We start from the raw sequence: 22,627 nt of genomic DNA, 5'->3' as shown, positions 1-22,627 counted from the left end.
CCAAAGAGCATCTCAGCATCAGTTAAGTTAGTTTCCTTTTCCCTGGAAGATAATATATCTTGAAGAATTAATCTAAATAGCCGCCCACTTAACTGCAGTGTATAATCAATATATAATCTCCTAGGAAAAGTAAAATGTGCTCCCCGCCGGCTATTTGTGCAAAGATCTCATATATCCTTAATGGCACAAATACTTGACAGACATTACATGTTCCATCACAAAAGCAAAAAGAGGACAAAGACAAGTTTACAGATAAATGTCGCTTGAACAATCAATATGTTTTTCTTCTTTTGGCCAGACACAGAACAATTGATCTTCTGATATGAGCTTAAAATGAAGAAGTGGAATTCTGAAAATCTATATCCAACAATTTAAGCAAAATTAGAAGAAGAAATTGTGCATTTGCAATTTTGCACCACTGGAGATATCTACAATCTGTCTAGTTTACCTAAAATACCAAAGCACATCTCAGCAGTAGTTCCGTTAGTTTCCTTTTAACTGGAAGACAACATATCTTGAAGAACTAACCTAAATAGTCATCCACCCAACTGCACTGTTAACATACCAGCTAGGAAATGTAAAGTGTTCCCAGCCAACTATTTGTGTAAACATCCAATATATTTTAATGGAACAAAGACTTGATGGACATGCAACATTTTCCATCACAACATCAAAAAGATGACACTGACAAGTTGACAGATGAACGTGCTCGGAGAATCAATATTTTTTTTTTTGTCACACACAAAATGATCAATCTTATGATATGAGCTCAAATGAGGAAGTGAAATTTATATAACAAACCCCAACTTGTTTGAGACTAATTGTGCAGTAGTAGTTGTTGTTGTGCAAAATGATCGAACTTCCAAGAATGGTAACTCTGTGTGTGTGTGTGTGTGTGTGTGTATGCATATTTATGGGCAGAGGCTAAAGACATAGAATCACTTTATTTTAGTATAATATTAGCCTGAGATGAATTTAATAGTAATATGATCAGTGAGAATTCATACAGCCCATTTCAACTTGTTTACGACAGAGGCATAGTAATTGTATATTTAGGTAAGAAGCTACCAAATTTATAATCAAAAACATTCAGACAAAAGGTTCTTAAATCAGCAGAACTTAAGAATCAAATAGTTAGAAGACAATTATATCTATGTTCATATTTCAGCTACTTCTCCAACTATAATCTCCTAAGCCACAAATCTGAATATCTATATCCACATTTAACCACTCCATCAACGAGGTCGTCAAAGCAAAATCAGAAGAAGAAATCACGCATTTGAGTTTTTGCACCCCTGGTGATATCTACAATCCGTTCAGTACACCTAAATACTAAAGAGTATCTCAGCAAACAGCATTAGTTCTGTAAGTTTCCTTCCGTTTGAAGAACCAATATGTTTTTGTTTTTGCAGACACAAGACAGTTGATCCTATAATATGAGCTTAAATGAAGAAGTGTAGCCGACCCCAACTTGTTTAAGACTGAGGTATAGTAGTAGTTGCTGTACAAAATGATCGATCTTCGAAGAATGGTGAACTATATATATGCATATCTATGAAATGTTTCCATGTAATCACCACTATATACAATTGAATTATAACTCGCAAGTCACAATTTATATTCTAAACATAGTGCTACAACCACAGCGGACTCATATTTGGCAATGAAAAATAAAGAACAGTACTGATAAGTTGAAATAAAATATGTTTTTAAGTACCACAGCGTTTGCAGTGGTGATTAGTCGACTCAGCTCCACATTTATAACAGAAGTAGCATCCACACCTGCAAATGTTAAACCAAAATGATGCATCAGAATTCTTAGCTAGATTTATCGTAACTACAATAGGTTTTGAGTACAAGCAAACAACAATTCCGTGGCAGCAGAATAGTTAAGGAAAATTGTACAAATCAAGCAGTTTTGTGATAGTAATGACTTATCAAACTGTGAGTCTATAGTTCCCGCTTCATAATACGATTCTTCCTACTAATTTAATACACATCCAACAACAACATAGACAGTGTAATCTGACAAGTGGGGTCTACAGAACGTAGGATGCACGCAAACGGGTGGAAAAGTTGTTTCCGGTAGACCCTCCGCTCAAAAGAAATGTAACTGACGCAAAAGTGTGGGAAGGAAAAGGGTCAACAAAATAGCAAATGTACAAAATAAGTGCAACAACATATATCAATACACATTAGCTAAAAAGAAACTATGCAGATCCCTAAATCAAGCTACTAAAAGTACAACAACATTCAACTATCTACTATCCTTCTTTCCTAATACTCAATCACCATAAAAATAAATATCATTAGGTACTCTGTTCTTTTCAGTCACCAAAATAAAAAATATGCAGCAGAGAACTCATACAATGACATACAAAAAATAAAAAAATAAAAAAAGAGACATAATTTGCATCAAAATGCAAGTAAAGAACTAGTTCTGCCTTAACTTTTGCAACCATCTTAACTTATATATAGCATAAAAGATCATCAATCTACTACAAAAGAGTTAAATCACTTTCTAAAGTTGAAGAGAGCAAAGGAGGGCCTAAACAATTCTTGGAGTTTGGCAGGTATAATCCTAGTGAGACAGATCTGATGTAGTGAAGCATTTAGTATATCTAAATATACAACATACACGATTCACATACTTCCATCAGTCGACATGGCAAATCTGAAAAATTTCTATAGGGGTTGTGTGTACACTAACAAGCAATCAAATTATTAGAAAATTTGTAGTTTACAATCAAGTAAATCATTCTTTTAGCATACGAGAAAAGTTGTCTTTCAAGTGTGTTCTATATATTGGCACTTGAGCTTATAAAGTAGTGTTATTTGCAAGTGTGCTATAAATTGGCATTTGAGGTAATTGTCTCTGGATTTGATGTCTAAACCTATATTTCAATTTCAAAGCCAGTATGTAATCCCTCAAATATCTTCGGTGTAATATTGTCAAGAAGTAAGAGTTTGGCGCCTGTGTTCTGGCTCTAGGGGAGTTTGTAATCCCTCAAAAGCTTGTCTTATTATATAATATTATAATCTGTATTCTGTTTAAGGAGATTAAAACTTCTGTAGTTTTCTACTCCATATGAATATTAGTATTCTGACTTGAAGATATAAAAATTTCGTTGGAATACCAAAGTTCATAAGTATACTGCGATTTGAAGAAATAAAATCTTCATCGTTTAAGTTTGTGATTTAATTGTTATTCTAGTTTTATTAACTAAAACAGTTTGTCGATTTGACAGTGACAAAGAAAGAATGGCAATTGAGACTGAAACTCCCTCTGAGACTGGAACTCCCTCTGCAACTGGAACTCCTTCTGTGAACATTGCACCAGCGGTCACGCCTACAACCCGTGCCGCTGTGCCACCGGCTGAGAAACCTGCGAAGTTCACCGGTGCCAACTTTAAAGGATGGCAGCAGAGAATGTTCTTTTGGCTTACCACCCTTGGTATGCAAAAGCTCACCAGTGAGGACCCTCCCGTGCCTGCCGCCGACATGCCTGACAACCAGAAGTTCATGGTTACTGAGGCTTGGAAACAGGATTATTTTTTGTGCAAAGGCTACATTTTGAGTGCCTTAGAAGATGATTTGTACAACGTCTACAGTGCAGTAGCTACCTCCAAAGAATTATGGAGTGCACTGGAAAAGAAGTACAAAACCGAAGATGCTTGCTTGAAGAAGTTTGTGGTTGCCAAATTCCTAGACTACAAAATGGTGGATGGAAAAACTGTTGGAACCCAAGTTCAAGAGCTTCAACTTATCTTCCATGACCTTATTGTTGAAGGTATGGTAGTGAATGAAGCATTCCAAGTGGCTGCAATGATTGAGAAGTTGTCGCCCTCATGGAAAGATTTCAAGAATTATCTTAAGCACAAGAGGAAGGAAATGAAATTGGAGGATCTTGTGATTCGTCTCAAGATCGAGGAAGATAACAAAACCACTGATAAGAGGTACCGTAAGAGTTCACCGATTGAAGGGGCAAACGTCGTTGAAGATGCTGCTTCGAAAAAGAACAATAAAAGGAAGAGGCATTCTGGAAAGGAGAAGTATCCTAACAAGAAAAAGTTCAAGGGCAACTGTTATAATTGTGGTAAAGCAGGCCATAAAGCTCCCGACTGCCGTGCCCCCAAGAAGGACAAAGAGAAAAACAAGGGTCAGGCAAACATGGTGGAAGATGTTGATGACCTGTGTGCAATGCTGTCTGAGTGCAACCTGGTTGGTAACCCAAAGGAGTGGTGGCTTGATTCTGGCGCCACTCGACATGTGTGTGCCGTTAAGGAAGCATTTACAACCTACACTCCTGCTGGACCCGACGAGGAGCTATACATGGGAAATACTGCAACCTCCAAAGTTGAAGGATATGGAAAGGTTCTGTTGAAGATGACATCCGGCAAAATGCTGACTCTCAACAACGTCATGCATGTTCCATCAATTAGGAAGAACCTAGTTTCAGCTGCACTACTCGTGAAAAATGGGTTTAAGTGCGTGCTGGTTAGTGATAAATTTGTACTTAGTAAGAATGATATGTTTGTAGGAAAGGGCTACCTCACCGAGGGCCTTTTCAAACTTAATGTAATGGTTGTTGCCATTATTAATGGAAAATCTCCTTCTTCTTACTTATTGGAGTCAAATAATTTATGACATGTTCGTTTAAGACATGTCAATTACAAAACCTTGCGGAAAATGATTAATCTTGAAATATTGCCTAAATTTGAGTGTAATATATCTAAATGTCAAATATGTGTTGAATCAAAGTTTGTTAAGCATTCGTATAAGTCCATTCAAAAGAATTCAAATCCTTTAGACTTAATACACACTGACATTTGTGATATAAAGTCAATACCATCTCGCGGTGGGAAAAAGTATTTCATAACTTTTATTGACGATTGCACTCGATATTGTTATGTTTACTTGCTAAACAGTAAGAATGAAGCAATAGAAGCATTTAAGCAATATAAGAATGAAGTCGAAAATCAACTGAATAAAAAGATAAAAATGATTAGAAGTGATAGGGGTGGAGAATACGAATCTCCTTTTGCAGAGATATGTTTAGAATATGGAATCATTCATCAAACCACTGCCCCCTACACACCACAATCCAATGGAGTTGCGGAAAGGGAAAATCGGACTTTGAAAGAAATGATGAATGCTTTACTAATAAGTTCCGGTTTACCGCTGAGCTTGTGGGGGGAAGCTATCCTTACAGCTAACCGAATACTCAACAGAGTGCCCCACAGCAAAACACAATCCATTCCATATGAACTATGGAAAGGAAGAAAACCCAACTTGAAATATTTCAAAGTGTGGGGGTGTTTAGCAAAAGTACAAGTTCCTTTACCTAAAAGGGTAAAAATCGGACCAAAAATTGTGGATTGTGTTTTTATTGGATATGCTACAAACAGCAAAGCTTGTCGGTTTTTGGTTCACAAATCCGACAATCCCGAAATTCATGTTAATACGGTAATTGAATCAGATAATGCTGAATTCTTTGAAAATATTTATCCGTATAAAATTGAATGTGAGTCGTCAAGTGAAAGATCTAAACGACCGCAGGAAGAACCAAAGGAAAGTACACCAACTGAAAAGGATCCAAGGCGTAGCAAACGTCAAAGGACATCTACTTCCTTTGGACCAGATTTTGTGACATTCTTGCTTGAAAATGAGCCTCAAACATTTAAAGCAGCGATGTCTTCTTCTGATTCAGCATTTTGGAAAGAGGCAGTCAATAGTGAGATTCAATCAATCTTAGATAACCACACATGGGAAGTGGTTGATCTTCCTCCTGGAAACAAGCCTTTAGGTTCTAAATGGATTTTTAAAAGGAAAATGAAAGCTGATGGCACTATTGACAAATATAAGGCAAGACTTGTAGTCAAAGGTTATAGACAAAAAGAAGGCCTTGATTATTTTGACACATACTCGCCTGTAACAAGAATAACGTCCATTCGGGTGTTAGTGGCTCTGGCAGCCGTGTATGGTATTGAAATTTACCAAATGGATGTTAAAACAGCTTTCTTAAATGGTGATTTGGAGGAAGAAATTTACATGGAACAACCCGAGGGTTTTGTGGTTCCTGGTAAAGAAAAGAAAGTGTGCAAACTTGTAAAGTCGCTTTATGGACTTAAACAAGCACCCAAACAATGGCATGCTAAATTTGACCAAACCATGTTGGCAAATGGCTTTAAAATCAATGAGTGTGATAAATGTGTTTACATTAAAAACACTCCAGGTCACGAAGTCATTGTTTGTTTGTATGTTGATGACATGCTGATAATGAGCAAAGAAATGGAAGATATAAATGCTACAAAGCACATGCTGGCTAGCAAATTTGAGATGAAAGACTTAGGAGTTGCTGATGTAATCTTAGGAGTCAGAATTCATAGAACTCCACAAGGTATAGCATTATCACAGTCTCACTACATAGAGAAAGTACTTGACAAGTTCAAGTACTTGGATTTCAAGATTGCTAGAACTCCAATTGATGTGAGTTACGCACTTCAAAAGAATGAAGGTGAAAGTAAATCACAAGGGGAATATGCGAGAGTGTTGGGAAGTCTGATGTATATCATGAATTGTACACGACCAGATATAGCATGTGCCATTAGCAAACTGAGTCGGTTTACAAGTAATCCCAATTACACACATTTGATGGCAATGAAACGAGTTTTGGGGTATCTGAAACATACTCAAGACTATGCTTTGCATTATAATAAATATTCCGAAGTGATTGAGGGATATAGTGATGCAAATTGGATCACTGGATCGTCTGAAGTTAAATCCACGAGTGGGTATGTTTTCACAATTGGGAGTGGAGCAGTGTCTTGGAAATCATCCAAACAGACTTGCATCGCCCGTTCCACTATGGAATCTGAATTCATAGCTTTAGACAAGGCCGGTGAAGAAGTTGAATGGCTCCGGAATTTCATAGAAGATATTCCATTCTGGCCCAAACCTTTGGCTCCTATATGTATACATTGTGGCAGTCAAGCAGCAATAGGAAGGGCAGGGAGCGTAATGTATAACGGAAAATCTCGTCACATACGACGAAGACACAATACTGTTAGACAACTCCTCTCTAGTGGCGTTATCACGATTGACTATGTAAAGTCAAGAGATAACGTAGCGGATCCGCTTACAAAAGGCTTATCTAGAGAGGGAGTTAGTAGATCATCAATGGGAATGGGGTTAAGGCCGAGGACAAGTCATCATGGCGGTAACTCTACCTAGCAGACTGGAGATCCCAAGAGCTAGGTTCAAAGAGATCAAACAAAGTTATGACTGACGGTTCAACATTGTCAAACAACTCAACCCATTCTCGGATGAAGACAATGTTCAGAAATAAGGATAAAACTTTATGGCTTGTTAATGAGTTAATAAATCTGGCAGTGTATGACCAGATAATGTGGCTATAAGACCACATGTTTAGAAATCACCTATGTGAGTGTTAAGTGTAAGCCGCTTTAAAAGGGAATGACAGTGAAGGCCCATTCTCTATGCACTCATGAAACCAGGCGGTGTTCATGGCTGAAACGAACACAACCGTGAGAACCATAAATGGTTGAAGGTTGATTGTGTGATTTATGTTGTCTAGGTATACAACAAAGTTAGACGGTTCAAAGATATCAAATCTACCGATTGATCGAGTATATCCGATATAAGTTCACTACGGAAAGTTCAAAGGGAAACCTACTTATCCAGATGCAGTCAATCTTCGCTTGTATATCACACTTGTCCGCACATTCTTTTATATTATGGCCATTCCCCATTCATGTGGGGGATTGTTGGGTTTTTTATATTGGTGAATGGGAAATGATGGGATGAAAAGTGAAGGGAATATAAAAGGTTCCTTGTGCTTTGGTTAAAGCATCAGTCCCACATAGAAAAAGAGAGAAAAAGAGAGGTGTACATATTACATTACACCTTCTCTAGTTGCTAAAAGGGTTGAGGGGGAAAGGACCCCTCGCGCCGTCGTCGCTCGCTCGGCTCGGCTTCGGCTTCGGCTTCGGCTTCAGCTTCGGCTTCGGCTTCGGCTTCGGATTCGGATTTGGATTTGGATTTGGTCAAATGATCTGATTGATTGATAATCTTTTTGGACCAAAATTCTTTTAAATTTTAATTTAATTATTTATTTATTAATTAATTAATTATTTCTGACCCGTTAGTGACCAGGATCCGCGTGTCTGACCCGCGACCCGTTTCTTCCCGGATTAATTTAAATTTCCCTCCTTTTTTAAAAAACGTATATTTTCTAAAAGGTTGCAAACCGTTCTGAAAAGGTGCAAACCTTTTCCCAACCAGTGCGTTAATGGCTATAAATTCCAATTAATATTCAGATTATGCTTTACGAATTCTCTGAAATCCTCTATTCTTCTACTCTTCTTAAAAGTTTTCTTTTCTGTGTGATATACTGCCATTGAGTGGTTCGCCGCTACCAGAATTTGGAGTACTACTATTTTGGTAAGATAATCGTTCTATCCTGGGAGGGGATATTCCATCAACCTCGAGTACTGTGAGGGGAATAATTTCTTTAAGGACACACTTTGAACTAAGTGGGCTCGATTATGTTCTGAATATATTTTTCTAACACTGTTTCTGTTCATTTGTCCAGTTTTTGTAATTTACTGGTTTTAAGTTTTTACAGATTAACTTTATTTAGACTTATACAGATTATTTTAACAACAAAATTGACCCCTCGTTAAGGAGGACAACAAAACCTAAACTGCTTCTAGCTTTGCCGCGGAACCACCAACTCCATTTAATACTAGCGCTTTCTCAATTATGATGTAATCGGGAATTGAAACATTGAAAGAAGGTTTAAGAGGAGTAGGAATAAACCTTTTTAGGTGTTGCTCTACTAAAGTAGTTGGCATAACCTTGTTCCCGTAGCCAATTTTTCTCTTTCTCACTCCTACATTAATTTTTCTACTTCATCCACACTTTTTTATTTTTTTCTGAAGTGTGGAGCAAAAGGGGCACTCGAATTAATTACTCCCTCCATTTTAATTTATGTGAAACTATTTTTTTATTGAACTGTGCAAAAAGAATGACCTCTTTCTATATTTGGAAATAATTCACCTTTATGCAATGATTTATATTCACACAAAATATAAGTCACTCATTTAACACCATAAGTTTAAAAATCTTCTCTACTTTCTTAAATTTCGTGTCCAGTCAAATGTGTTCACATAAATTGAAACGTAGGGAGTAAAAGCAAACAACCGACATTACAAGCAAATAGATTAAGACATCTAAGCTTGGACATCTTTGATCACACAAATTTAACAGGACAAATAGAAAACAACAAAATAGAAAACACAAATTTTGATGAGTTGGACGCCACATGGCATGTCGCCTCGGCTCCCCACCCCATTTTACCCCTCCTCTCCAGTTGTTCTTCAACCGCTAGCTTGAATATAATATAATACAATACAATTTGATAGGTTATGAAACAATTTGTAACTGACCTGCATCGCATTTGAGCGCAACCAGAAGACCTTACAATGTATATCTGACACCTTGGACACCTCTGCCATTCTTGCCCCTTAGCAAGTTGCATAAGCTGTAAATCCTCTTTCTCCCTTTCATCTTTATTCAACTTCTGAAATTCTTCACACAAAATACCCGAATGCCAAGCAACTTTACACTTTGCACAAAACAACCTTCTACATTCGGGACATTCACTTTGAGTCACCACAAAATCACCACCATCACAACTACTATCATCAATCAAAAGGGCAGAACAGTCTTTAAGCGGACAATCAAATTTCTCACAACCTAATATCATTGCCTCACATAACACATCACCCCATCTATCAAAAACTTGTTTAGGCAAAATCGAACGACAATTATATGGTTCTAATTGGCCGTTACACCCTAAAACCGGACATGATTTTTGGTGTAGCACAAACACCCCTATTTTTGGTGGTCCTTTTTTGCCCTTCATCATTTTTGGCGTAGCACAATTTAGATTATGTAAGACATATAGTGTTACACCTCAGAAAAAAAATTGAGTCCATGAAATAATTCTGCGGGCGAACAGTAGTCGCGGATGAACAGTAGACGCGGAGGAACAGTACCGGTGAACAGTAAAAATCAGAGACTAAAAAAATGAAAAAGAATCTGATTTTTTTTCATTTTCTACCCCTCTCTCTCACTCTAAACTCTCTCTAAACCCTCCCAAAACCCTCCTAAAAGCTCTCTAAATCTTTCAAGTTGAACTCCTCCAAATCAAAGCAAGATTTCATCTTAGGGAATTGGAAACTAGTTAGGAAAGGATTATAGTATTTGGTGCTTGATGTGTGGCTGATTATTGAAGCTTGGAGCTAGGATTTTAGTTGAGTTTTCTGGGCAATAAGGTATGTAATATACTCTATTCTTGTTAATTAAGTTATTCATGGGAGAATTCCCTAGTTTAAAGTGAAGGGAATTATGTTATGAAGTCATAGATTAGTTGGTTCATATGGTTGCCTTGAGGGTTGTTTTTTATTGGAACTTTGAGAGATTTCTAGGTGCTTATATTGCTATATGAGGTTGTTGATATTGTTGTTGATGTTGTTGATAAGTTGTTGTTCTTGAATTTGGGAGAATAAAGTGTATAAAGATATTGTATACAAAGCGTATACCGGGCTGTTTTGTGCCGATATTTGGGGCTATTTTATGTAATTTTCGTGGCTGTTTTGTGACAATATTTTGGAGCGGTTTTATGTAATTTTCGTGGTTATTTTGTGACTATATTTTGGAGCTGTTTGGTATAATATTTGTGGCTGTTTTGCGATGATATTTTGGGGACTGTTTTATAGTCGTTATGGATTGTTTTGTGGGCTGGAATATCGGGGGATTGGCTGTAGTTGTTGTTGTTATATTATGGATATACGGAAATAAGGAAGTGTATACAAGCATTGGCATCCGAATGCATGTTGGGCTGTTTTGGGAGTAATCTAAGAATGGATTTAATCCTAGTTTGATATGAAATTGTTGGTATTGTTGTTGTTGGTACTTTGATTGATGTTTGGCTAAGTTGGAATTTCGAGGATTGTTAAGTTTACAGGGGAAATGTTGCCCAATTTTCTCTAGAATTTACGACCCGTTCTTATAGTCGATTAACTAATGTTAATACAAATTCTCCCGTGAAGGTAACGACGTGACATTGGGGGAGAGCAAGTGAACGATAACATAGCTAAACGACAAAGGTATGTGAGGCTAGTCCTTTCTTTCTAATGGCATTAATCCTATAGCATAAGTTTTTTTTTCCTCTTCATGAGTTCTTATTTTCCGAAAAGCTAGAAGCCTAAGTCCATAAATGTCTATATAAGATAAGAGATAAGAGATATGATATGATGATGCCATATTGATAATGATGCTATTTATTTCTTACACTCACCTTATGTACTAATTCCTTCAAGGTGAGGCAGAATGTCAATAATTGCTCCATAATGAAATCGGGGGATCACGACCTTACGCCACCCCGACAGAGTATAGTTGATCTTGAGTCTTATGCATGTACTATGATAAGCATATTATTACAAGTATTTTTTTTATGAGCATGCCATGATCATATTACACCGCGCCTAGTTGGCCGGGCAGTCACCGCCAAGGCGGGCAGCTATACGGATAAACCATGACCTTTTGGCATGGGCAGACACCACTAGTGGGCGGCATGAGATGGTACCCCGGACGCGGGCTAATGTTATTGATTATCACACCGTTCCGATATGGACGGGCAGCTTGCATATTATGCATATATGAAATTATGATGAGTATGAGTAAGACAACATGCATTACTTCTTTTATGATTGTCATTCAGATTTAGATGTTTCATATTGATGTTCACATTATATTAACACTGTCTTTCTTTATTATTTATGCCTCTCATACTCAGTACAATGTTCGTACTGACGTCCGTTTTCTTTGGACGATGTGTTCATGCCCACAGGTAGACAGGGAGGTGAGATTGGTCCAGACCCTTAGTAGCTGTCAGCTGATTGAGAGCACTCCATTATCCGGAGGTGCTTATGATTCTTATTTTGGTATATATGCATATTTTGGGCACGACGGAGTCTTGTGCCGTCTATATGTTTAGTATGTCAGTAGAGGCTCGTAGATATGCAGTGTGGGTCAGATGGTCTCACAAGATGTTATTATTATGTATATATTATTTTGATGGCCGAGAGGCAAATGTATATAAGTATTTATGTTTCTATATAAAATATGATTTTCCTACAATTCGTGTATAAAATTGGTAAAAGGGCATTAAATGAGTAAGATGAGTATTAGAACGAGTGGTGCTCGGTGGCTAGCCCCGGGTACCCGTCACGGCCCCTAGCTGGGTCGTGACATATAGTTTACGTTTAACTTCGACATATATATCATAACATTCCAGGGCTGAGGAAGGAAGGGCTGAGGGGGTTGATCTGAATAGCCTTCGGTAGAAAATTACACAGCTTATACATGATTAAAATTATTTTTTATGTCTATATAGTGGACATTGAATCCCCTTTGGCTTCTTCATGTGTTTATTTTTTTCATAGTTTGAACTCCCTTAGTAAAAATCTTGACTCTGCCACTGATAACATCCACACAAATCATAACTTCGGCATATATATCAACGCTCAACATAATCTGAAAAATACTACAAATCTTATGCCGCTTAACTTAATTCCTACATAATTTATGCTGAGCGAAGCAAAAGTTCAGTTTTTGAAGATAAAAATGTTACAAAAATTTTGCCTTGAAACAATCCTGGATATTTCATTAAATAAGTAGCAGGGGAAAAATTAAAGACCACAGATTTGAGGGGCAAAAATTAAAGACCAGTGAGTTTGAAGAGTGAGTTTGAAACAATCCGCGCAAAAACAATGATGTGTAGGGGTGGCCAAATGGGTCGTTTCGGCTGAAGTTGGGCATGTTGACACCCAATTTTCACCTCATAAACTGCGTATTTTAATTTTTAAATTTTTCGAGTCTAAGGCGGAGTAAGGATTCCCTTAAAAAATTTAAAAAATAAAAATCATGAGAAAATTGCAAAAATTGACGTTTAATTATTATTTTTCATAAAAAATAGCAATTACAAGAAATTACGAGTTATTTACTTTTACAAACGTGATTTGAAAAGAAGATATGTATCCCACCCCGTCTAACTCGAAAAAATTATTAATTAAAAATGACGTATGAATTACAACTCATTTTGACCGCATTTTTTTCATATTTTTAAATATTGCTCAGAAGTATATCAATATTAGACTCATTTTGAAGCTTGTATTTTAAAACGACGTGTTATAATTTTTATTTTGTCAAAATATTATTTTACGAGGGGCAAATTCTGGATAATTCTATCTACCCCACTTACTATTTCATCTATCCCATATTTATTTCTCCCCTCATTTTTCTTGACTTAGGCCCACATGTTTTCCTTTTTCTTGACTTTCTCCCCTTATTTTTTTTTTCACCCGTCCAACTCTCTCTCTTTTCAAACTACTTCCTTTTATTTTTTTCAACTCTCTCTCTTCTTTTTAAACTCACTTTTTTTTCTTGTCAATTATCTCTCCTGATTTTCAACTTTTCTTTCCTATTTAATCTAACCTTACATCAAACACCAAACTTTTAATCTGATCAAAAGCAGTCGCACACCCCATTTCTTTTTCCTATTGTACACGAGATTCCAAACCTCTTTCTCAGCCTTTTATGAAAGCTGTCTCTCCATTTTGGTGTAAATATTTTAAAATCCTCCCTCTTTCCTATTTAATTCTCTCACCCCTCAGTCAAAACATCAAAAAAGTCCTGCCTCTTCACGTGAAGAGTAATATTCTTTCAGAAAACTTTTGACTTGAGAGAATACGTCGTCTCTTTCTTAGCCTCTCTCCATTTTTCTCCACACGCGTCATCACCTCCATCTACTATGGCAGAGCTTTGTCCCTTCAACTTTGGCTAACTGTTCCTCAATTCAAACGACTCTTTTGACTGTTTTAATTTTGAATTCCCTCTTGGAAGCCCTAGCTTCCTGCTATAAATACTCCTCTTTGGAGTCCGAAAAAGGGGGGAACTCAGCAGCCTCTATATCACTATAACTCTACTGGTCATACACATCCTTGCTCTCTATTTACTTACAATTTCTCACTCGATTTATTCCACAAGAAATACGAAAACTTTGGTTCCCTAGAACCCTCAACACTTTCATTCGAACTTACTCGGCTCAAGGTTAGGATATGTTCATAACGAGAGAGTAGATTTGAGGCCTTGACATCCTAGTTCGCTGCACCCACAAAAGGTAATATTCGACTCTATTTTGTTTCTTCTCTTTTGTTTTTAAAAGAGTTCCACGTTTACTTAAAGAAGTCATGACTTAGGTTCATTCTATGTTCACACTGATATATTTATGTGATAGGTGTGTTGACACCCAATTTTGTCCCGCTTTCCTCCAACATATCTATTTACGCTTTTAATATTTTGGGCAATTTAAAAAATAATTATTTATAACAACGTTTCATTACCCTATTGTAGTCATTAGCTATTGTTATTTTTATCATTATCGTTACTACCTCATTATTATCATTATTATTATTATTATTATTATTATTATTATTATTATTATTATTATTATTATTATTATTATTTTGGTTACCAGTATTATTATAATTCACATTTTTGTCATTTCAGCATTTTTATCAGCCTATGCACACGCATCGCATTTATCTTCGCATAATTAAATAATAGCGTTTATTTACTGTTGACTTTCAAAATATTATTGCACGGCTATTACGACGTAATATACTTTTATTTTCATCCGAGCGGTAATAAATACATACTTTTATATTAAATAATATTTAGAAGCCCAAAATTATTTCTTCCATTCAGCCCACATTTTAATTCATCTAACCCAAATCCAACCCCAATCAACTTATAATTATTTTTGGACCAGGCCAGCAATGCCCAGCCCATGTTTTTAATTCATTAACCCATTTTAAATCGACCAGCCCAATCCACTACTCGAAATGCCCACGACCCTTCATCTGACCCAGCCCACTAAAGCCTTAAATCCCCAACTTTTTTTTTGTTTCCTTTGTGAAGAACGAACAGCAGCCAAACGAACCCTAACGCCGCACTTCCCCGCCTTCTTCCTCTCTCTCCTTTCTCTTCTCTCACGCTTTAACACCAAATATGGCAAGATCACAGTCGACTTTCACCTTCCCCAGACCGTGCATGGTCTATTTGGGGAAGGGAAATTAATGCTCGATACCCCCCCCCCCCCCCCCGGTCCCGTTCAGAGTCAATCTTTGAAAGGGGTTAAAGTTTGTTTGCTTCCTTTTTCTCTTCGTTTTTGCCTCTGAAACGTATTCATGATTTTTGTTCGTTCATGAACCCATCATTTTCTTATCAGTCTCTTTTTTATCTTTCGGGTACGAAGCTTTAATGAGCTTTGTCCATTTCTCTGATTCGTTGTCATCCGAACGTTGTTGAGCCTAAAAAAAATCCCGCCTAATTTTCAATTTCTAAACCCCAGCAAACCCTAACCTAAATCCTATAAATAGTCGCTAGTTGAGTCGTTCAAGAAAAAGTTTTTCGGCCGCCAGAACTCCGAAAAATAAAAGAGTTCTTTTTGGTCACGGAAATTCCCTAAAAGACATAAGTTTTCAGCCAACCGAAATCCCTTAAGCAATATTAGTTCATCAGTTTTATATTTCTGAAGATCGAGTCAAAAATACTAAGTCATTTTTTTTTTTGGTTTTCGTTGTCTTGGCATTGCTTGGAATCCGAGCATCGCAAGCTCGGATTGGGTAGTCTTCGAGGTGAATTGGAAACCCCGCACCCTGTTCGCTGCACCCGAAGAAGGTAAACCCCTTTCCTTAGCTATTTCTCTTTGTTTAAATTGTTGTTTATACTGTTTATGCTATGTGTTTAATCCTGTGTTAGTAGTAAGCTTGATTAGGGTAGTTATGTTGTTTGTTAGTTTAAACTAGGATTGTACACGTTAAAGTTAGTTAGGTTTAGTCGTATTTGTATCATTTGCAAAGTTTAATCATGTTTAAGAGCATCTAATTCCTGCTTATTTGTTAGCTGGGGTCCTGTTTAGCCGAGATTCAGTATGTTGAGTAGTCTGTTCGATCGATGGTATGCCTACTTCAGCTTCTGTTTAGCATGTTCTTAGTTTAAATCATGTTTAGCTACACCTCTCTATTAGGCGCTTAATGATTCAATCCCTATTATGTTGAGAATATGGTGTTAGTAGTAATACCTCCCCTGTTAGACTCCATGTGTGTTTTAATCCACTAGTAATGACTGTTGCTGCGTGTTTGAGGTTTAATACTAGGTATGGTATGCACATGATTGATAACTCACATAGGTTGGATTTTATGTTGCTAAAGGAAAATGGAGACAGCTCCATGATAGTTCAAGTAAAAAGGGAATAGACTATTATAGGTGTAACCTTGTGTTTGTATACAACTGTATGTTTCCAGAATCACTTTGTTAGCCTGAACTAGAATCTGACTAAGTTGTGTCAAGGTGATTATGTGTTGTCTTAGGCTTCAATAATTCTTAAACATCATGGAAGCTGGATAACCTGCAGCTATAACTATATATATGTGTGATATAAATTGATGAAACAGAACTCTTTTGTTTAAATTTGGTGCACTGTGATAACGTCCAAATACACTCCTCAAAGAGAAAGTGTACACGGTCCTATGCAATATATTTACCCAACTATGAGTCGGGGTCGATCCCACAGGGAACAATATGCTAGGCGATTAAGAAAGTAAGGAACTTTCACCAACTACGCTAAAGCCAAACCATGGATAATATTTTGGTATTTTGTGAGAAAATTATAACTAATGCGGAAAATGTAAACTAACCTAGAAAGAAAGTAAAATGATCAATGGCCACAAGCATGGATAATAGGATATTACACTCAAGTAACGATCCAACGTATTTTACGATTTTACAACTAAGAGCGGATTTGTGTTGATAGATAATGATATCTAAAATCTCATTGAAAGTCTTCCAACCAAATCAATGAATTTCACTCTAAGCTTTTCCAAGCCTTAGAGTGTGATATTAGGTACAATCAATTTAACCTCAAGTAACTATCCTCTTCCGAGCTCAAGTTATTAGATGAGTTTAATGACCCAAATTCTTGTTAATTAATCTTTCTCAACCTAGATTTCCTCTTCCAAGCTCAATCTAAGTAAATGGGTGAGTCCTAGGGTTAGCTAATCCCTTTGGAAACATTCAAGAACGAGATTAATTAAATCAACAAAGACCCACTTCAATAGCAATAAGAATCATTCAATACATAAGCATAACAAGAGTTTCAAACCAAACTTTAATCAAGAATACTTTCATAAACAAGATTCAAGTTATGGAATAGAAAGCTACACACTTAGATATACAATACAAAGCAAGGAATTGAAGAAATGAATTAAACGTTTAAGAAATACTCAACCAAATCTTCAAATCTTTAACCCCAAAGTGTGGTGTAAAAACTAGTCTCTAAACTTGAAGAAAAACTGCCAAAGATAAATATTACAAACCCTAAAAGAGTATTTATATCATTCCAAAAAACGGGAACAAAATCTGGACCAAAATACCCTCTTGCACAACATGCTGCACCACATGCTATTCGCATGTTCAACATGCTAATTGCATGTGGTGCCAAAACCGTAGCATGTGGTGACATTTTCTCTGTCACCACATGCTGCTCGCATGTGCGACATGCTGCGCCATATGCTGCACTCTGCGAGTAGCATATGGTGCAATTTACACTGGCAGCAGATGCTGCTAGCATGTTCAACATGCTGCACCACATGCTATTAGCATGTGGTGCCAGAAACGTTGATTTGTTCTATTTTTGCTCTATTTTGGTCCGTTTTGCTCCGTTATGCTCTCCGGGCATCTTTTCCTACAAAACAACATAAAAACACAAAAAGTAGCAACAAAAGTGCTTAAGGAGTCACAAAAGCTTAAGGAATTAGCGTCGAATATCGCGTAATTTCACGACTCATCAACACCCCCCAACTTAAATTCTTTGCTTGTCCTCAAGCAAACTAAAACAAAAATCTCAATGAGGATCCATTTTAAGCACAAAAACATGACTTTGGTTGGTACCAATAATTAGGCTACAAACATGTGAAGCTTCAACGAAATAACTCCCTCGTTTCAAAATACAATTTCAAGAATGCATTAGAGATTTAAAACAATCAAGCAACGACACTCAAGCCTCAATAAGTGACTCAAAACTACTAGCTTACTAGTTATGCTCAGTTGACTCAACTTTGAATTTTTCAACATCACCAATCTATCGTAATCCATATGCCCTCACAAGAAAGAAAGTCCCAAAATCACTATATTCACAACAACAACACAAGGGACAAATACACAAAGTCACTCACACTCAACAAAGAAATTCTAGTGCTTACAAATATCACACCATAAGCTTGCCCTTATTTTCAATCATCACTAACTCAAGAACATTCGGTTGGAGATCACATAGGGACTTTTTAAGCTTGTAATGTAGGCTTAGGGAAGGGTATAAGTATTTGGGATATAAGTTACTACGCCCTCCTTGAACACTACACATACTTTTTGTCCACTTTTCTCTTCATTTCAAAACATCACTCCTTCCTTTGCATACTAGTTTCCCCAATTATTCAATTTTATTTATTTATTTATTTTATTTTATTTTTGCACAAAAAGTTTGCAACTTAGGCTTTTGGCCTCAAATTCACAATTTCATGTTCAAGGAGGGAAAGGTTCAAAAAAGAGACTTTTCATCAAAAAAGGGTAAAGGCTTGTAATGTGGCAATCAAAGAAAAGGTCATGCGCTCAATTGGGGTTACTAGCGATATTGTTTATGCAATGGTAGGCTAGAAAGGCTAAAGAGGTTTTTTCACAAAGATAGCCCAAGGTCATCTCTCCAACCAACATAATCAAAATTAGCATTGAACGACTAACCGAGCAAGTTCTAGATGATAAAAGTAAACACAAGATTTATTCAACAAACACTCACACACATGGCATATGAACTAGTCAAGATGGATCAATTTCACTTCTCAAGCAAGAACAACTAGTGCAATATCTCATAATCCAAAGTCAACACACTAGTAGGTAAAGAGTCACAAAATGAGCCAAAAAGTTGTCACAAAGATCATTCTTTCCTATGCACCTTGCTTTTTAACTTTCACAACAATTTGGAGAGGTATTCACATTTCAATTTCACATGCAAGAGACTAACTCTATTAGTACCAAACAAGCCAAGAGTTTTCACATTTTTCCTCAAAGGAGAACCTACACCTAAACTTACAAGACTAATGAAAGAAAATAAAATAATAAGAGTGACTAATCCACAACATGTCAAAAGAATAAAATTTTCAGAAATTTAGAACAAGTTTCAAAATATAATGCGCTACCACGTGCCACCCCCAACTATAAACATTGCAGTATCCTCGCTGCACATAATCAAAACAAAACATAAAAATAGAAAAGGAAAAAAAAAAAAATTTTTTACTCGCTGTCATCACATGCGATTCGCATGTATGACATGCGAGTCGCATGTGATGTCACCCGTAAAAAAAAAAAAAAAAAAATTTAAACTCTCTGTCACCACATGCGACGCGACACGCGATTCGCATGTATGACATGCGAATCGCATGTTATGACACCAGAAAATATTTTTTTGCAGCTTTTACTGGTTTTGGGGGTTGTCCGGGTATCCGATATGCTCAAAATAACTCCAAAAATTCTGAAACTTTGCAGATTAGTCAAAAACCATAAACTAAACTATTCTAAAAAATAAAATTTCAAAAACGATTTAAAACTTTTAAAACGATGGGTTACCTCCCACCAAGCGCTTGATTTAACGTCGCGGCACGACGGTTACCTTTACCACTTTTCCTTCCATTTGGAAGATATGAATTTGCGCCCCAACTTTGAATCAAGATCATGATGACGCTCATGGGGCGGTGGTAGAAAAACAAGGAGGCCAACTCTCGGGTGTCGCATTTTGCACTTCTTGGCCCTTAAGTGAGGCATGCCATTTTGTCTTCTTGGCATAGCAAACTTCAAAATAAAAACGCTTTCTTCTTCATCTCCAAAATTCTCCATTGGCTCGGTTAGTTCAACTTTCATATCATCAACCAAGCACAATGTTGAAAAATGGTTGGAATGTGGTCTAAGGCTCTCCATTTTCAAATTCGCTCCATTTTTGCCATCCTCACCCTCAAATGAACTAGAGTCCTCAAAAATTATTTTGTGAACCTTTTTATTCAACTCTAGTATCATTTCTTCAATCTCGGCATCTTGCATTATTTTTGGATTGGTCGGTTGGCAATTCATCATTAGCTCTTGAAAATCAATGTTGACCACTTTTTCATTGGAAACTAACTTAAAACTACTATCCATGACTATTTGATGTTGAGTATTGCATACCTCAACTTTTGCATTCAATTCGGCTTTCAAGTCACGGATAGCAATTTCAAGTTCCTTCAACTCTTGACTTTGCTCAACATGGATTTTTAAAAATTCTTCCATCATCCTTGAAATGCCTTCACGATGATCTCATAGGCTCCAAGTTGTTGAGCTTGAGTCATAAGCTAATCTTGGCTCACAACTTCCACTTTGTCAAGACTTTCTTCAAGTTGAGGGTCATTCAAAGCTTGTAAAAATCCACCCTTGGAGAAATTCATGTTTTGGCCACTTTCTTGTCTACTTTCAACATCCTCAAGTTGTTGAGCATTATGAATCTGAGCCAATAATTTCATTTGATCCTCCAAGGTGTGAATAGCTTTGTCATTGCAATTAATTGCTTGCCTCAAGTCATCAAGTGGTTGCCTCAAGTCCTTAACCGCTAAGTCCTGTTTTTCAAATTTTTCAAGGATGGTCTCTAACATGAGCATTATCCTCTCATTTTGAGCATTTGAGGCTTCTTCCATTTCCATATCCCTACTATCATCAAAATCAAAACTAGAATAGTCATAGTGGGGGTTCGGGGAAGGGAAGGACAAATAATCACAATTATCCCAATGACCATTTTGACCACCACACCTATCACATATACTCCACTCATAGGTTTGGGATTGTGCGCACAATCCGCCCCCGGGAGAATTCAAACAATTTTGCCATGAGTGTGGTCCTCCACAATAAAGACAAGGGTCATCAAAGTATGCATAACTACCATCCGACCAATTTTCATTATATGATGCCATTCTCTTTTTTTTTTTTATATAAAACAAAAACTGGACAGTTTTGCAAAAACTGGACGGTTTTGCAGAAGCAAAAACTGGTCAGTTCTGCAAAAACTGGACAGTTCTGCAGAAGCAAAAACTGGACAGTTCTGCAGAAACTGTGCAGTTTAGCACAAACTGGTTTTTTTTTATTTATTTATATAATAAAGCAAAGAAAGTTTGGACCAAAGCAAGCAAGCTTAAATCCCAAACTAACTCAAATACGCCAAATTGTTCCCCGACAACGGCGTCATTTTTTATAACGTCCAAATACACTCCTCAAAGAGAAAGTGTACACGGTCGTATGCAATATATTTACCCAACTATGAGTCGGGGTCGATCCCACAGGGAACAATATGCTAGGCGATTAAGAAAGTAAGGAACTTTCACCAACTACGCTAAAGCCAAACCATGGATAATATTTTGGTATTTTGTGAGAAAATTATAACTAATGCGGAAAATGTAAACTAACCTAGAAAGCAAGTAAAATGATCAATGGCCACAAGCATGGATAATAGGATATTACACTCAAGTAACGATCCAACGTATTTTACGATTTTACAACTAAGAGCGAATTTGTGTTGATAGATAATGATATCTAAAATCTCATTGAAAGTCTTCCAACCAAATCAATGAATTTCACTCTAAGCTTTTCCAAGCCTTAGAGTGTGATATTAGGTACAATCAATTTAACCTCAAGTAACTATCCTCTTCCGAGCTCAAGTTATTAGATGAGTTTAATGACCCAAATTCTTGTTAATTAATCTTTCTCAACCTAGATTTCCTCTTCCAAGCTCAATCTAAGTAAATGGGTGAGTCCTAGGGTTAGCTAATCCCTTTGGAAACATTCAAGAACGAGATTAATTAAATCAACAAAGACCCACTTCAATAGCAATAAGAATCATTCAATACATAAGCATAACAAGAGTTTCAAACCAAACTTTAATCAAGAATACTTTCATAAACAAGATTCAAGTTATGGAATAGAAAGCTACACACTTAGATATACAATACAATGCAAGGAATTGAAGAAATGAATTAAACGTTTAAGAAATACTCAACCAAATCTTCAAATCTTTAACCCCAAAGTGTGGTGTAAAAACTAGTCTCTAAACTTGAAGAAAAACTGCCAAAGATAAATATTACAAACCCTAAAAGAGTATTTATATCATTCCAAAAAACGGGAACAAAATCTGGACCAAAATACCCTCTTGCACAACATGCTGCACCACATGCTATTCGCATGTTCAACATGCTAATCGCATGTGGTGCCAAAACCGTAGCATGTGGTGACATTTTCTCTGTCACCACATGCTGTTCGCATGTGCGACATGCTGCGCCATATGCTGCACTCTGCGAGTAGCATATGGTGCCATTTTCACTGGCAGCAGATGCTGCTAGCATGTTCAACA

At 36.7% G+C, this 22,627-nt stretch overlaps 1 protein-coding gene across 1 annotated transcript in view; it reads right to left on the bottom strand.

Moving 5' to 3' along the window:
* Window positions 1–1,442: 1,442 nt before the first annotated feature.
* LOC132620254 (uncharacterized) overlaps window positions 1,443–22,627 on the bottom strand; it is a 33,313-nt gene continuing 12,128 nt past the window's right edge. The window contains exons 2-3 of the mRNA XM_060334932.1: window positions 9,471–9,879; window positions 1,443–1,782 (exon numbers count right to left, since the gene is read on the bottom strand). Of these exons, the coding sequence (XP_060190915.1) occupies window positions 1,710–1,782; window positions 9,471–9,879 (482 nt within the window). The 3' untranslated portion in view covers window positions 1,443–1,709. The remainder of the gene's footprint in view (window positions 1,783–9,470; window positions 9,880–22,627) is intronic.

The sequence above is a fragment of the Lycium barbarum genome, chromosome 11 (assembly GCF_019175385.1).
Source record: "Lycium barbarum isolate Lr01 chromosome 11, ASM1917538v2, whole genome shotgun sequence".
NCBI lineage: Eukaryota > Viridiplantae > Streptophyta > Magnoliopsida > Solanales > Solanaceae > Lycium > Lycium barbarum.
Note: the sequence above shows the minus strand (reverse complement) of the source record. Positions and strands in the feature narration are given on the sequence as shown.